Source organism: Capra hircus, chromosome 16 (genome assembly GCF_001704415.2).
Source record: "Capra hircus breed San Clemente chromosome 16, ASM170441v1, whole genome shotgun sequence".
Taxonomy (NCBI): Eukaryota; Metazoa; Chordata; class Mammalia; order Artiodactyla; family Bovidae; genus Capra; species Capra hircus.
The window spans coordinates 32,522,422-32,539,754 of NC_030823.1; the positions used below are offsets into that span (position 1 = coordinate 32,522,422).

Below are 17,333 nucleotides of genomic sequence, written 5' to 3' on the forward strand. Positions count from 1 at the left end.
GTAATTGCTTTTCTCATTCAAGTTCACAGGCCTTTGAATTGTTTACCGTGCCCAAATTTAAGAACTGCTGTAATATATTAATGCTAGTAATTACCATTAACAGTGTGTTTTTAAAAGATACATATCACTACTTCAGGCATTTAACACATCTATTTGAAAGTGACAACTTGTAAATTATGTGTGGTTTAGTTTGATTCATATTGGAATTAACATTTAAATTCTTCCAATATCAAAATAGTTAATGGCACATGTAGAAAATCTGAAGTTTTGAGGACAAATCTTTAAATATACAACTTATAAAACTGATTCTATCGAAATGATTGTCTGTAGACCTGTTGTGTGAAAGAATTAAACTTCTTTTCTAAAATTATCGCCAGGATCAGCCAAGATCTCGCTCTCATTGCTCGGGAAATCAACGATGTAGCAGGAGAGATAGATTCAGTGACCTCCTCAGGCACTGCCCCTAGTACCACAGTAAGCACTGCCGCCACCACCCCCGGCTCTGCCATAGACACTAGAGAAGAGGTAGGAGATCTTCATGGAGAGATGCATAAGGTTCTTTCTTTTCTTTATTTCTTTTGCTTTTAGCTTTTTGCTTAGTTTTTTTTTTTTTTGGTTACATCCATCCTCCCTATTTGCATGAAGCTCTGCATTTTCCAACTTTGCTTTAACAAATTTCTTTTCTTGTAACAAAACTAGTAAAGGCTAACATTTGGTCTACTATTAGTATGAAACTGTAAAATTATTTAAAATAAGCACTTTGTAAAATACAAAAATAAATGGTACCTAAAAAGCACATCCAAATTTGGTAAATAATTGTATAAATAATAAATCATTATATAAAGTTTCTGTAAATCTTACATAGGTTCTTAACTAGAAATTATCTCTAGTAGCAAGAAAAAGTCTATAGTTTTTACTACTTTAATTCTGTTGATGAATATATACATACATATATATGTGCACAAAGATTCTTCAAAAATTGAAATACACATACATATACACACTCATTCAAATATATGTATTGTTTTAAAACATTCTTGTGAACTGTGCGATGTAAGTTAGCATATACAGACTATTGCCCCAAACCAGAGCCTCCTGCTCTCCCCCTCCAGGGGACACCACGAACACAGATGGCTCCAGAAGTTAACTTTATTTTATTTTTTTATTTTCAGAAGTTAACTTTAAAATATAATATAAAAATAATGGTATTCTGGCCATGTTGGGTTTCTTGATTTGGTGCAGAGATACCAAAAAAAGACAGACATTTTGAAAGAATGAGTTACAGTTTTATTAGGACAAAGCCACACTGGTTTGTTTTATTATCCTCTGACTATTTTATGCTATAATGTCAGAATTGAGTAGTTGAACAGAAATTGTAAGACTGCACAGCCTAAAATATTTATCATTTGGCCCGTTACAGCAAAAATTTGCCAACCCCTAATATTGATGATTCATTTTACTTCCTTAGTTTTATAAAATAATGTTCTCAATAGTAGCCGAAAATGGGTAGCCTTTTTGACACATTTAATTCTGGCAAACTCTTCTACTAAAATTTTCTTCAGTTGCTTTTTGTCACAGTTATAATTTTATTCTTTAATGCTCATAATTTCGTTGTATTTTTCCCCTTTATGTGTCCTCTAATTTGGTAAATAATGTTTCATCAGTCTGTGTAGTTTTGTTACCACACTGATCAATTGTAAATGTGTATAAAAATTCATCCTTATTGGTGAAAAACAAAAGGATCTTCTTGGTGGCAAGACATACACAATTCTTCCTGATACATTTTGAATGATGAAGATATTATTTTCTCAGCTGTCTAACTAAATTATACCTAACATGATTGTACATTCACTCAGACTCAGTAAAATTTTCAAACATTTCATTAAGTAGAATTCCATTTTTTCTTTTTGGCTTCCTTTCTTATTACTATACAAGAGTTTATTCCTTCTTCAGTAAACCTGAGTTACTTTGTACTATATGTGCATAATTTGCACTGCAGATGGCAGTATATCACTCGTACTGGAATATGTCATTTCTGTAGCATTACTGCTAAAAGTTTATCTAAGATAAAAATACTCTGAATTAAAAACATTTTTTTTCTTTTGTAAACTTAATTATAATTTGTAATTTATGTATCTGTGAAGAAATTTGGCACCTGGATTTGGGGAGAAAAAAAGGAAAAAACAAGATAGGAAACTAAAAGAAAAAGAAACATTATTTTACACTGGTAAGGCAATGTGAGTAAAATGAATGCCTTGTCCATCTACATGGCTCAGCTTTTTCTATTTACCATCTGCGTTTTCCATTGGGGGAAACTATCCATGGGAGAATCAAATTTAACATAGTTATTATATATATTTTGGATTTTGAAAATAAAATCTATGTAGATGAACATCTGTTTTATAAAATGGACATCTTTGAAGTGCTTATAAAAAGAGAGAGTAATTGGTTTATTGAAGATACCATGCTTCTGTTACTACCTGAGAATGGAATAACTTCTAACTATAAAAACTGTAATGCCAGTATCTGTGTTTTTCCAAATTACTCTATGCTCATGAGGATTTGCTTTTGTCCTGTTAGTTAGTTGATCGTGTTTTTGATGAAAGCCTCAACTTCCGAAAGATCCCTCCATTAGTTCATTCTAAAACACCAGAAGGAAACAACTGTCGGTCTAGTGACCCAAGACCTCAACCAGCAGAGCCTCCTGATCACTTAACAATTACAAGGCGGAGAACCTGGAGCAGGGATGAAGTGAGTAAACTATAAACTTCAACAAATGGCAAAGGATGCATGCCCCATTGGTCGGAAAAAGAGAGGAGAACTGTTCCATACATGTGTGTGCTGAGTCGTGTCTCTTTGCAATGCCATGGACTGTATGTAGCCTGCCAGGCTCCTCTGTCCATAGGGTTTTCCTGTCGAGAATACTGGAGTGACTTTCCATTCCTCCTCCGGAGGATCTTCCCGACCCAAGGATTGAACTTGTGTCTCCTGCATTGGAGAGTCTTTACCACTCACACCACCTGAGAACTCCCTTGTTTAATACTTACAAGTCTCTTAAGATAAACAGGAAAGATTTGGGGAATGGTAGAAGATTGGCGAGCTTTGTATTATTTTTGGAGCCACACTGCAGGTCCTGTAAAGACTACATTTGTAAAACAAGGACAATTTTATATGGTTTTGTTCAGTATATAGGGCTGGGAAAAAAGTGCTTGTCCTTATGGGTAGAATAGAATTTCATCCTGACATCACATCAATTACAAATAATTAACTCGAATTCACTTAAATTTAGTTCCTAAAGAACAGAAGCAAAACTTTAAAGTTTTTAGTATAATATAGGTAAATATCTTTCAGCACTGCAGCAGGGAATGATTTAAAAGACACAAAAAGTTTTGACTTATAAATAAAAGATTGAGAAATTTGAGTGTATTAAAGGACTATGTGAAACATACAGGCAACAAGAGATTAGAATACAGAATCTATCAGAGCTCCTACAATCAGTTTAAAAAGGCAAACAGCCCAAAAGAAAAATCTGTAGAAAACATTTGCAGCATTTCACTGAAAATATCCAAGGCCTATGAAGAGATGTTCAGCTTCATGAGGATTCAGAGAAATAGTTTTCAAGGCTACAGTGAGATTATTTTATATTCATTCAATTGGCAACTAATTAAAAAGTCTTAAAACATTAAATATAGGAGAAGATGTGAATACATAGGCTTTCTTATTGTTGCTAGTAAGGTTAAATTGGTGGAGTCACTTTGGCAAACAGTTTGATATTATTTCCTAAAATTGAACATACATGTGGCCCATTATCTAGCAGTTTTGCTGCTCGTGTATACCCTTTCTCATTGACAGCAAAAGTCATGAACGAAGATATTCCTAGTAGCACTGTGGGCAGTAACAAAACTTGGGAACAGTCTGTAAGTGTTTGTATCTGAAGAAAAATGAATGTATAAACTGGTATGTGCACAAATTGAAAAATCAATGAAGGGATCGAAACAAATGAACTACTGTATGCCACAGTGTGGATGGATTTTAGCAACAGAACATGAAATGAAGAAAGTTATTCTCAAAAGATCGGATAAAATGTGTTTTGTCACAAATTAATAATGTTATATACTTAGGACAGAAATACATCTAGCAAATTGTATAAAAAGAAAACCAAGGGAATGATGAATGGGATTCAGAATATTGTTTACCTTGGGTGGAGGGAGACAGGGAGATGGGATGGAAAAAAAAACACATGACGAGAGGCAGATTATATTAGTCAGCTGTTTCTTTCTGTTGTTGTTCAGTTGCTCAGTTTTGTCAGGCTCTTTGCAACCCCATGGACTGCAGCACGCCAGGCCTCCCTGTCCTTCACTCTCTCCTGGAGTTTGCTCAACTCATGTCTATTGAGTTGATAAAGCCATCCAACCATCTCATCCTCTGTTGCCCCCTTCTTCTCCTGACCTCAGTCTTTCCCATCATCAGGGTCTTTTCCAGTGAGTCAGCTCTTTGCATCAGGTGGCCAAAGTATTGGAGCTTTAGCTTCAGCATCAGTCCTTCCAGTGGTTATTCAGGGTTGATTTCCTTTAGGATTGACTGGGTTGATCTCATTGCAGTCCAAGAGATTCTCAAGAGTCTTCTTGAGCACCACAGTTTGAAAGCATCAATTCATTGGTGTGCAGCCTTCTTTATGGTCCAAATCTCACATCCAGACATGACTACTAGAAAAACCATAACTTTGACTGTATGCACCTTTGTCAACAAAGTGATGTCTCTGCTTTTTAATATACTGTCTTAAGTTTTTCATAGCTTCCCTTCCAAGGAACAGAGTCTTTTAATTTATGGCTGCATTGACTTTGGAGTCCAAGAAAATAAAATATGTCAGTTTCCATTTTTACCCACCTATTTGCCACGAAGTGTTGAGACCCGATGCCAGGAGCTTAGTTTTTTGAATGTTGAGTTTTAAGTCAGCTTTTTCACTCTTCTCATTTACCTTCATCAAAAGGCTCCTTAGTTCCACTTCGCTTTCTGCCATCAGGGTGGTGTCATCTGCGTATCTGAAGTTGTTGATATTTCTCCTGGCGCTCTCGATTCTAGCTTATGATACATCCAGCCCATCATTTCTCATGATGTACTCTGCACGTAAGTTAAATAAGCAGGGTGACAATATACATCCTTGTTTTACTCCTTTTCCCAATTTGGAACCAGTCTGTTGTTCCATGTCTGGTTCTAGCCGTTGCTTCTTGACTGCATACAGGTTTCTCAGGAAACAGGTAAGGTGGTCTGGTATTCCATGTCTTTAAGAATTTTCCACAGTTTGTTATGATCCACACAGTCAAAGGTTTTAGCATAGTCAGTGAAGCAAAAGTAAATGTTTTTCTGAAATCCCCTTGCTTTCTTTATGATCCAGCGGATGTTGGCAATTTGATCTCTGGTTCCTCTGCCTCTTCTAAATGGAGCTTGTCCATCTAGAACTTCTTGGTTCATGTACTGCTGAAGCCTAATGGTTTTCCCTAGTTTCTTTAATTTAAGCCTGAATTTTGCAGTAAGGAGCTTATGATCTGAGCCGCAGTCAGCTCCAAGTCTTTGTTTTTGCTGACTGTATAGAGCTTCTCCATCATTTGCTGCAAAGAATATAATTAGTCCATTTTCAGTACTGACCATTTAGTGATGTCCTTGTGTAGAGACATCTCTTGTGTTGTTAGAAGAGGGTGTTTGCTGTGACCAATGTGTTCTTTTGACAAAACTCTGTTGACTTTTGCCCTGCTTCATTTTGTACTCCAAGGCCAAACTTGCCTGTATTCCAGATATCTCTTAACTTCCTACTTTTGCATGCCAGTCAGCTATGATAAAAAGGACGTTAGTTCTAGAAGATCTTATAGGTCTTCATAGAATGATTCAACTTAAGCTTCTTCAGCATTAGTGGTTAGACTTGTATTACTGTGATGCTGAATGGTTTGCCTTGGAAACTGAGATTATTCTGTCATTTTTGAGATTGCACCCAAATACTCCATTTCAGACTCTTGCTGACTTTGAGGCTACTCCATTTCTTCTAAGGGATTCTTGCCCACAGTAGTAGATTTAATGACCATCTAAATTAAATATGCCCATTCCCATCCATTTTAGTTCACTGATTGCTAAGATTTAAATATTCACTCTTGCCATCTCCTGCTTAACCATGTCCAATTTACCTTGATTCGTGGACCTAACATTCCAAATTCCTGTGGGGGTTTGTTCTTTACCTTATTGAACTTTACTTTCACCACTGTTACTGATAATCATGGAACTGATTTTGGAACCTGTATCTAGTCTTAGGATGTAGGCTAGATTCAGCCTCCCACCTGATTTTGTAAATAGAGTTTTATTAGCTGCAGCTCCTTTTGCTGTAATATAGCCTCTCTTGCTATAGTGAGAGAGGTAAGTATTTGTAACAGAGACCGCATTGGCCCCAGTCTTCACTCTCTTGCCCTTTACAGAGGTTTGCCAACCCCTGCTTTTGCCCATAAAGTTCAACTGGAATGATAACAACCTCCAACATAAAAACTTATTCTTGGGGACTTCCCTAGTGGTCTAGTGGTTAAGACTTCACCTTCCAGTGCAGGGCGGGGTGTGGGTTTGATCCCTGGTTGGGGAGCTAGGATCCCACATGCCTCATGTCCAGAAAACCAAAGCATAAAACAGAAGCAGTAGTCTTAACAAATTCAATAAAGACTATTAAAAAAAATGGTCCGCATTAAAAAAAAAAAACATAAAAAAAACCCTTACTATTTTGAATACATTTAAAAAACTTACCTGTCCCATTGTGGAGAACAAGGATTGTAATCTTGATCTCTTTGTTCATCTTATTTGTTGAAAAAATAGATAACAAATTTATCGTTCTAAGTTACTTATATTCTCCCAATTATGATAATTTGAATTGGAAGCATGAGAGACAGGATTATGATAGTAATTAAAAATTAGATAACATGGGTTGTCTTTTGAAAGTTATATGATGAAAATAATATGGAAATGTGACAAGTTATTTAACAAAAAAGAGTTCCTTAATTTTTATTTCTCGTTCTCAATGTAGTTACATAGTACTCTTAATTACACCCTTTATCAAGTTTTATTAAAATCAGCATAAATATGAAATGCCCTTAAACATAATGAATTGTGACCATTCTTGGTGGTTATCTGATATAGTGGTAGTATTTTAATGTCTTTTCTTCCCTTTCCATGTTTCAGGTCATGGGAGATAATCTGTTGCTCTCATCCGTCTTTCAGTTCTCTAAGAAGATAAGACAGTCTATAGATAAAACAGCTGGAAAGATCAGGTACTGTGCCATTACTCAGACATCCTTGCTTCTATAAAAGCAGGTTACTTTCCTTTCTAGTAAATTTTGAAGGATGACCTATATACCTAAATTTTACATGGCAGTAGTCAAAAAGTTGGTGAAGTGAGCGGGCTAGAGGATAATGAGAAATGACATTGGAGAGAGAAGGAAGGACCAGTTTAGGCAGAACTTGCTTAAGGAGTTTGGACTTTATTGTAAAAAAAGCCATAGGAAGTTAATACATCAAATGCATATCTTTAAAAAATATACATATATGTGTATATATATATAAAGAGTTTTAATATTTTACCATTTCCCTGATTATCTTGCCTCTCACTCAGGATATACACATACCACTTAGGAAAACATAAAATTAAGGAGGAGAAAACCTGATGTGGCTGATAATAGTACTTGGCCTGGGATTTAATTATCAAATTATATCAATTTCATTGGTTTGGGGGGATTGGTTTGTTTAGTACACCAGTATTATCCATAAAGCCACCATGTAGGTCTCTTCGTGTGGTCATGTGACCTAGCAACAGGAAAAGCTTGCGGCCTCCTTACCTATAAATGGGAATCCCATATTACTTCATCCTACCTGCTGAAATACATGCCTTTTTTCCCCAGTAACTGAGCCCTCATCCAGTCTCATGTATTCATTCAGTAGATCTTCATAGAGTACCTGCCTTATACCATTCTCTTCTATTGATAATTCCTTACCACAGAATATCTTCCTCAGTCTGCACTGAATTAACCCATCCCTAGTTTCCTCTAGAAAAAAAATTTGTAGCTTAGACATTTAATTAAAATTGTGACCATTGAACACATTGATGGTTAATTGGCTGGTTGATGTTGTTGTCTCAGAAATTCGACAGAATTTAGAAAGTATAAAAAATAAATATTTTCTTAATGTTAATTTGTTGCCTTCAGTTTGAGTGTTGAGTTTTGCTGTGTGTAAAGCACTGTGGCAGGCTCTGTGGAGGACAATAAGAAAGATAAAACATGCTCCCTACTGTTAAGGTTTTATAATCTGGTTGGTGAAGGACAGTGTATATACAGGTAACTATGGTACAAGACAGCATGGGATAGATTAGTGCCCAGTTAGAGGTAAGAACAGAGAAAGGATCACCTTCACCCTGGACTGTCAGGGAAGGCTTTGTGGAGGAAGTAATATTCAAAGCTAGATATAATTTTTGGTAAGCAAAATCTAAGGGATAGAGGCCTGAGCCTTTTACACAGATAGTACTAGAATAGTTTGAGCAATAACTGATCTTTAGGTCTGTACCAGGAGTTATAACCTGAAATGCCTACCCAGACCTGTCTAAAACTATCCTGTAAGTTATTCTAATACTTGCTATAGACTCAATTAAAAATATTTACACAACTGTTTTGTGGTGTTTTCACTGGGCTCCATGTGAAAGTGCCCCTCAGGGTGTGCCGTGTGGCCCTGCATTAGTCAACTCCCAGTTTCCAGCCCCTGATTTGCATGGATTGAGGGCCAGTGCTAGAGATTAGATTGTGGGGGCCTTAGAATATGTGCCTAAGACTCTTTTTTACCTAAACTGACTACTTTATCAAAAAGGAGTTTTAGCTTCATAGTTAAATTATTGAATGAAATTAGCTTTGAAATTCAGTATATTTTCATGCTGCTGTTTAGTGTGACGACTATTTTGAATTCATTATGTAATATGAAGATCAGTTAAAAGCCCTGATTGTTTCTGAAAGATCTGTAATGACCTTTGCACAAAACCATTTAAATTCTAACCATTATGATATGGCCTGATTTTTTGATATAGTTTTCTGCTTCCTTAGTGTTTAAGTGTTACACTTTACTCCCTGGAGCCAAAATTACAATTGGCTTTATAAACCTGTAACACAGTATTTACAAATTGTCTTTAAGTTTTGTATCCCTTTAGTGGCTTAGAACTTCAGAGACGTGTGTGTGTGTGTGTGTGTGTGCGTGCGTGCGTGTGTGTGTGTGTGTGTGTGTGTGTGTGTGTGTGAGATTTAGGAATCTCAGGTAGCATTTCTAAGCCATTTTTACCAAAGATGAAATATGTATGGTTTAACAGTTTGAAAAAGCACTAACATTGTACTCAGTAACCATCTTCTGGCAAAATTCACTGAGTTTTCAGGATGGCTAAGCACAGACTCATGAAATAGTCATTGTTTTCTTACTTTCACCAATCTTAATGCTCTAAGGACTATTTTAGAGAGCACACCATAATTTCCCAGGCCTTAATTTCACAGTCATTAGGATAACAGCTCCTAGATAGCTAGCAAGGATATTTAGTCTTCGTGGTGTAGAAATTTTAACAGTAAATCAGAAGAATATTCTCTTCTAGGATTCTGGATCTATTGTTGCCTTTTTAAGCATGATTATTTGTAATTGTAGGTGTTCCAGACTTGGGATTTGACATTGATGAATTTGATATTGACTTGATATTGATGAATTTCATATTTTTAAATAAGTTGAACCTATTGAATTTTGAAGAAATACAAATAAAAATGTAATTTAGTTTACTACTTAAATACTGATCAACTTCTAATAGTAATGCTTTACTTTCTTGTACAGTACTGGTTATTGTATAAGGCAGTTAAACTAGATTTCCAGCCCAATGAAGAAATTCAAATAGAAACTAAAAAGGTACCTAGTATTTTACAGCTCTCTAAAGCTGCTGATCATATCGTCTAGATTGAAGAGAGAGATACCACATTTGAAAGACAAGTCAGAATTTTGTGACACTTTATTTTATAAGATGCCTGAAATTAATTTCAAGCATAGAATCTTTATTGACAATTGTTTTTGTCAAAGGATAGTTTCTTAATTCTCAACAGGTTATTATATAAAATATACTAACATGAATTAGTATTTTTAAAGAAAAGCAGCGAAAGTACTCTAATTTTCAACCTTTGAAATTGCATACACACTTTGATCAATTCTAAGAAGGCTTTTCCTGTTTAAAGAGGTCCTAACAGACTCAATTGCTTATACTTAATTCAACCTGTTTTCATCTTATATTTATGCTGCATATGTTCTATATGAAACAAGTTGTATTTTTGTTATAAAAGGTGGTTATATAAAAATATTAGATAAAATTTTGGGGTTATATTGTCATCTACATTTGTTTTATATTTGGTTCTCAATAAAGAATGAGATAAATACTAAAGGGTTTTTATGTGTCTATTTGTAGCTAGTCAGTTACTTTTTTAGTACAGATCTCTCACATAAATGAGTTTATTGTTAATATTGACTCAGTGTTTAATTCACAGTTCATGTAACACTTAATGGTATTTTAAATTCTTATTCAGCTTTGAAAAGATACATTGTTTTGTATTATCATTAAAAATGTGATTTTTTTTAAATATGAAAAGTAAAGAGCTTATTTTTTTATTTATAGAATATTATTTAAAGACAAAGATCGGAATTGGGATGAAATAGAAAGCAAGTTAAGAGCTGAAAGTGAAGTCCCTATTGTGAAAACCTCAAGCATGGTATGGTAATTTTTCTTGAATATTAAAACATTTTTTAAAAGGTTTTATGTTCAAGGAATGATATGCTGATTTTTAAACTGTTCATTTATAAAAGAAGATATAAGAGCACAAATTTGGGAAATATGGTTTCACTTGTCTGTCACAGGGTTTTAAAGTATTGACTGATTCAAAGTTGTAAGGGTGTGGGGGAACCTTTTATGTTTCTCACTATTAATATACTCTTGTTCTTATAATAATTGTATGTTATAAATAAGCAATTTTGAAATAAGAGCGAACTCAAATATAAGTTGACATGAGTCATTTCTGTTTACTTAACAGATAGCTTGTCTCCTCCAGAATTTGTACAGGTTTTTATTATTCAGGAAATCATCCTAAAATTGAGGTTTCAGTTTGTACATTTTCCCTAGAAAATCCTTAAGCGCTTTTTACAGTTGTTGCAAGATTGATCAATATATCTCTGCATATACAGTATTATTGTCTAACTTTTCATCTTCTATTACTATCTCACTGAAAAGAATTATTTCAGTATTAAAGGTTCTAAAATTCTAGTCTTTTTACTGAATATCATAATTATTTCATATCCTGTTGCTACAGATTGGGGCCATGTCAGTAATATTAAGGATATCAAATAAAATTAGTGTAAGGTTCGTTGCTTATCAAATGAAAATGTTTTAATTAAAGTAAGCTAATTCTTGTCATTGTTTTCCCTACAGGAGATTTCTTCTATCTTACAAGAGCTAAAAAGAGTTGAAAAGCAGCTACAAGGTGAATTTACTACTGATTAAGTATAAAAAGCTAACAATTTTAGAACAAGTACATCCTAAGTGATATTTCTAAAATACTGTTTATTATTTGAACACTATTTGATTAAGTGTAATGATGTATGAATAAAGATATAAAGTTCTACATATTCAAATTACTCATAAAAAGAAAGCATAAATAATTAAAAATATAATTCATAGTATTATATAGTATCTATTATTTGTTTCTATATAATAGATACAATATAGATTATATTGTATATCTATACTATATAGTATCTATTATTTATATATATATTCATAAAGTATAGTATATGAAAAATATGTTAAATAACATATTAAAATATGTATATGCCGCTGAAAATTATTGTTGACAATTAGCTTTGTTTACTTGATTTGATAATTCTTAAATTATATTTGTGGTACAACCCATATGAACTAATAACGATTTTATAAGTCATAATAATCATTTGGATGTACAAGAAATGAGTGCACATTGGACACAGGGACCAGAAGAGGGAGTAGAGAAGAAAAAGAGACTGTTGGCCTCCTGAACTTTAACAGGGACATTGTTTTTGGTTGTGTCAGACCTTTAATTATGCACTTATGCCTATGTGTGTTTTGACCTAGAAGTCCCCAGTGGTAAAACAGGCAGATTCCAGAGTCGGTTGCTAATTTTACTCAGTATTTGAATTATCATAGGCATGATGTGTTGGTCCTGGCTCAGGGGTTCTGAATCTTAGCCTCAGCACACCTAAGTGTATACCCCCATGAGGCAAAGTGGCTTGTTTACATGATTGTTAGCTGGCAGGAGGGAGTATGCTTTTAAAAGGACCTCTTAAATAATTCTTCTGTCTGTGATGCTTCTTTTCCTCAACTCTCCACTCTACCCAATACCACGTTGAAAATCACTGCTGAAGACTTTCCCTTGTTTGCTCAAGGATCTTTTGGATTGAAAGCTGGTCTTTATCTGGCCCTTGCCATGGAGAATGCAAGGTCTATTTGGCCTGCTGGGGTTGCCATAGAATATGAATATCTAGGCTGTGAAGGATTTTTACGGCTCAGTGGTCCACAAATATATACTTGTGCATGGCAGATATCCTAGCATCCTCACCAGGATGAATGACAACATGCTATGATAGCTTCAGAGTGTGCTTGCTATTTGCCTCCTCAACTTTCATGTTACTCTGAACCCCATCTTAGCAACTAATCCCAATTATCTGAGTAATAACTGCTACTGCTAAGTTGCTTCAGTCGTGTCTGACTCTGTGCGACCCCATAGACGGCAGCCCACCAGGCTCCCTCGTCCCTGGGATTCTCCAGGCAAGAACACTGGAGTGGGTTGCCATTTCCTTCTCCAGTGCATGAAAGTGAAAAGTGAAAGTGAAGTCGCTCAGTCGTGTCTGACTCTTCACGACCCCACGGACTGCAGCCTACCAGGCTCCTCCGTCCATGGGATTTTCCAGGCAAGAATACTGGAGTGGGGTGCCATTGCCTTCTCCAATCTGAGTAATAAAGCCGGGAGTAATTTCTTTCAGTCCTAACCAGTATTTTCATCATCCTCTTGTAATGATTAAAGCATATTTCAAAGAGACCTTTCCTGAATGCCACATCTCCAAATCCTCATTTTCCAGCAGGTTCAGATGCCTGTAAGTAGCCTACTCAAGGGACCATAGAAAGCTTTCAGGTTTTTATAATCTATGATATAGATGAGCCCCAGAATTACTGAAAGTGGGGTTTTAAATCCAGAATTGGAAGGATTAACCAAATTAAAGCTCATATAAGCATTAGTAATTGAAATATCCAAATCATAAGCAATATTCATATCCAAATTTAGCTGCAGCTGTAGTTATATCTTTTTCCCTCTATTCCTTTCCTTTCTTTCAGCTATCAATGCTATGATTGACCCGGATGGAACTTTGGAGGCTCTGAACAACATGGGATTTCCCAGTGCTATCTTGCCATCTCCACCAAAACAGAAGTCCAGTCCTGTGAATGACCACAGCAGCCCGGGTCAGACACCGGCACTTTGCCAACCAGAAGCTAGGGTTCTTCATCCTGCTGCTGGTGCGGTCTCAGCCGAATTTGAGAATGCCGAGTCTGAGGCTGATTTCAGTATACATTTCAATAGGTTCAACCCCGATGGGGAAGAGGAGGACGTTACAGTACAGGAATGACTTTCTCTTGCTTGTTAAAATATTTACCTGTGGAATGACTAGAATTATTGGAAACAGCGTAGTGTTGACTTTTAGAGAAAATAAGACAGCTTGGTCAACTGCAATCTTGTTATCTCTGTCTTCTTAATTTTATTTATTTATTTTTTATCTATAACGTGGAGCCATAGTAATCCTTTCGAACCATTGAGATGACCATTTGATGCACATAGAGGAAAAACTAGATTGTGAAACTTTCACATTTTGTGGTTTTTATGATTTTCAAATTGAATTAGATAATTGCATCCTTTCCCTTCATAGATCTTTGTTTTTTTTTCTTTAAGCCATGCTGTGACCTACAAGCAAACTAAATACCCAACCTTTCTGACCCCCATGTCTCCTGTGCCAAGCTGCTCCCTGAAATGGACTTGCTCTTCGTCTGTACAGATTTGTTAAACACTTATATTTGCTTCTTAATAATAGGATTTATATTAGTATTCATTACCATTGGATACAATGACATATTGCTCTCCACAGTCAAACTGACCTTTCAGAACAGTCCTTCTTGTGTTCTAAAATTTTCCAACATATATGTGATTTATATAACTTTGTTGCTGCGTAAATTGTCTTAGGGTTTATGGAAATGAACTATTATGTTTGCACTAAGATTTGCTGGGAGTGGTAGGTGGACATATCTATATATCAATAAGGACTAACCATCGGTTTTTGTATATAGGAGATTGATAATTGTATTTGTTTTAACCCCACAGTGTTTTACTCCACTTTCAAAAAGATCAATTTGGCACTTTTTCCCCCTTTTTTTTTTTTTTTTAGTGAAAGTAAGATTTTGTCTCATTTTAGGGCAAATGATAAGTAGAAGGATTAAACTAGACAGATAGGTTATAGGTGGAGTCTATTTTTAAAACCAAGAACATGTATACAGGTCCTGTGTTACCAAGTTTGTATGTGACAGTTGAAAAAATTTTTCCCTTGAAATGATCATGAGATTAAAATTTGGGGCGTTAGGAAACTTGGAGAACCAGTAGTCATAAGATTAGTAGATAGTTTCACTCCCAAGCAATGAATTGCTTCTGTGTATTTCCCTGTAGGACCCAATAGTAAATCCTGTCTCAGTCGTATACATTTATAAGGACCCTACAAGATGACGACCAAGGCTTTGGGCCTATGCTAAACAGGAAGCTTATGAAAAGTATCTTCTATTAACTTGTTTTTTCTCTTTTCAGTAAGTTCACATTTGGATAAGTTTAAAAAGAAAGTAATTATCTTTATGTTTCCAGAACACTATAATTTTGGGTAATTCTTAATTCAATTAAATATTATTAGTAGACCTGGATTTTTGAAACCCTTGATCCCATCAGTTTATAAAGGTTAAAGCTGCAACTTTTGCAAGTTTCATGAAAGTCTTTAATATTTCAGCAATAATCCTTTGCTACATTTGTTTTAAGAAAGTAACTGTTCAATTCAAAAATTTACAGGATTTTTTAAAATCCTGTAATGTTGGGCCAGTTAATAAAGATGCAAAAAAAAAAAAACCTGTTTTTAGAGACATAGAAACAAAAGTCTGTTGTATAATGGATCTCATTATTTTTCTTTAAATTTTAAAAAAAAAGAGCAAATGAACTGTTCTCCTTGTAAAGCTAAATTCCCCATTCTGTCTAATAAAGGAAGACCGCAAAAATGGTTTTAACGAGCATGAATGGAAAGATACCAATGCTTTGAAGGAATAAATGAAATGTTAAAACATGGTTGATCCATTTGAAGAAAGAGTAGAAAAAGTTAATCACCACTGTTTCATCTTTGTTTAATGTTTGGGTACTGATGATATCAATATGGAAGTCGAAGGTAAGGAGTTGTTTAGGAAAATATTAGCGTCTATTCTACTTACATTATCATTTAAGTGTTTACACAGTTTTGTTCAATTACAAACATTTGGCCTTTTACTATGTTATTTTTATTTTGTATGAATACATTATTCTCCTTATTTATTTTTGTTACCTTTATTACTTATGTTATTTTGTTATGCATTTACAACTCCATTTTTAAATAAAGTGTTTCTGGAACTTTATGCAATTGATTGTACATTTTATGCTACTACTTCATCAGTTTATCAAATAACTATATATCATTTTCCAAGGTTAAGCAAAAATAGTTCTTCAGTTTACTTAATATGTGATAACTAAAACTCATACTCTTTTGAGCGAAAGAAGTAAATATTTTCTTAGCAAATTACAGTAAATACAATTCTCTTAGCTTAATAATCTAATGTATATATAGAAAGATATTTATATATGTATTTGATTCCTGGGTCAGGAAGATCCCCTGGGAAAGGGAATGGCAACTCCAGTATTCTTGCCTGGAGAATTCCATCGACAGAGAAGCCTGGTCGACTCTTTGCTACCCCATGGACGGTAGCCCAGGGCGCCCTATGGGTGACATTAGTGGTGAAGAATGGGTCTGCCAACACAGGAGACATGAGGCATGAGTTTGATATCTGGGTCAGAAAGATCCCCCGGAGGAGGGCATGACAATCCTATGGAGAGAGGAGTCTGATGGGCTACAGTCCATAGGGTCACAAAGAGTCCGACATGACTTAAGCAACTTAGCACACACGCACGCATAGATATTTATACACACGCAGCCTTTCTTTGTTGCTGGCATGGAATCATCAGGAAGCTTTATAACTGATATATTTGGGGAACAAAGAAGAAATTTAAAATACATCTTAAATTTAAGAACTATCCATTTGTACTCAATTGTACCCAAGAGTCTTAAATATCTCCCTGTTACTGTTACTCTGTTTCTCAACTTTTTTAGGCTTTCCATAATCTGGCTCCTTCCTTGTGTGTCTGTGTACAGCTGATACAGACTCTCCACCCTGAGACAGTCTGGAGCTGCTTCATCCCCTTCCTTCCTGCTTAGGCACATTCCCTTCCGTTCTTCAGAGTTTCACTAACTCTTCATAAAGCTTCCCTCACTTGACTGGGCCATAGTAAAGGGTTGTGCCATACTTACATTTTCCCCTTCCCTTTCCCATTATATACACACAATTTTCTTCCTTCTAAATTAATAATCTTTATTTCCTGGATAAACTGTACTTTAAAATGTCTGTGTGTTTTGCTTTGTCTGTCTTTGATTTTGCCTGTCATCTATGTCTCTGCCTGACAGGATCCTGACTCTTGAAAGGAAAAGAGAAGCTTAGGATCCAGACCCTTTCCTCACTAGCTAAAAATGTGTTCCTCTGTCTTCTGATCTGCAGGAGGAAAGCATCTTAATATCCAAGAAATCTCTTCCAACCCAAGTGGTCTATGACTTCAAAATAGTTATCCATCCTGTTTTTCTTCAGAAAAATACTCCAGGTCATATTTGTTCAACAACTGTGTAGTAGGCACTGAGGTTACTGTAGGTAAACAGAAATGATTGCCTTCACAGACCTTCTATTCTGGAGTAGGGAAACAGATAGTAGAAACTAAAAATTAGTTGATGATATCAGATGGAGTAATCCCATTCTCCTTTACCCTCCCAGTGGATCATTTATATTGCTCTCTCCCTACTTTCTTAAAATTGCATGCTGCTCAACAAATGATTCAGTTAAATACTTTTTGTTT

At 35.2% G+C, this 17,333-nt stretch overlaps 1 protein-coding gene across 11 annotated transcripts in view; it reads left to right on the forward strand.

Moving 5' to 3' along the window:
- The window catches only part of CEP170 (centrosomal protein 170), a 136,134-nt gene extending 120,341 nt beyond the window's left edge, over positions 1-15,793 (forward strand). For 4 of the 11 annotated variants that reach the window (XM_018060262.1, XM_018060266.1, XM_018060268.1 and 1 more), the window contains 6 exons: positions 378-555; positions 2,581-2,751; positions 7,210-7,298; positions 10,700-10,793; positions 11,507-11,558; positions 13,442-15,792. In XM_018060262.1, the coding sequence (XP_017915751.1) occupies positions 378-555; positions 2,581-2,751; positions 7,210-7,298; positions 10,700-10,793; positions 11,507-11,558; positions 13,442-13,731 (874 nt within the window). In that variant the 3' untranslated portion in view covers positions 13,732-15,792. Of the gene's footprint in view, positions 1-377; positions 556-2,580; positions 2,752-7,209; positions 7,299-10,699; positions 10,794-11,506; positions 11,559-13,441 lie in introns of all 11 variants that reach the window. The other 7 variants (XM_018060269.1, XM_018060272.1, XM_018060265.1 and 4 more) reach the window with 6 other exon arrangements.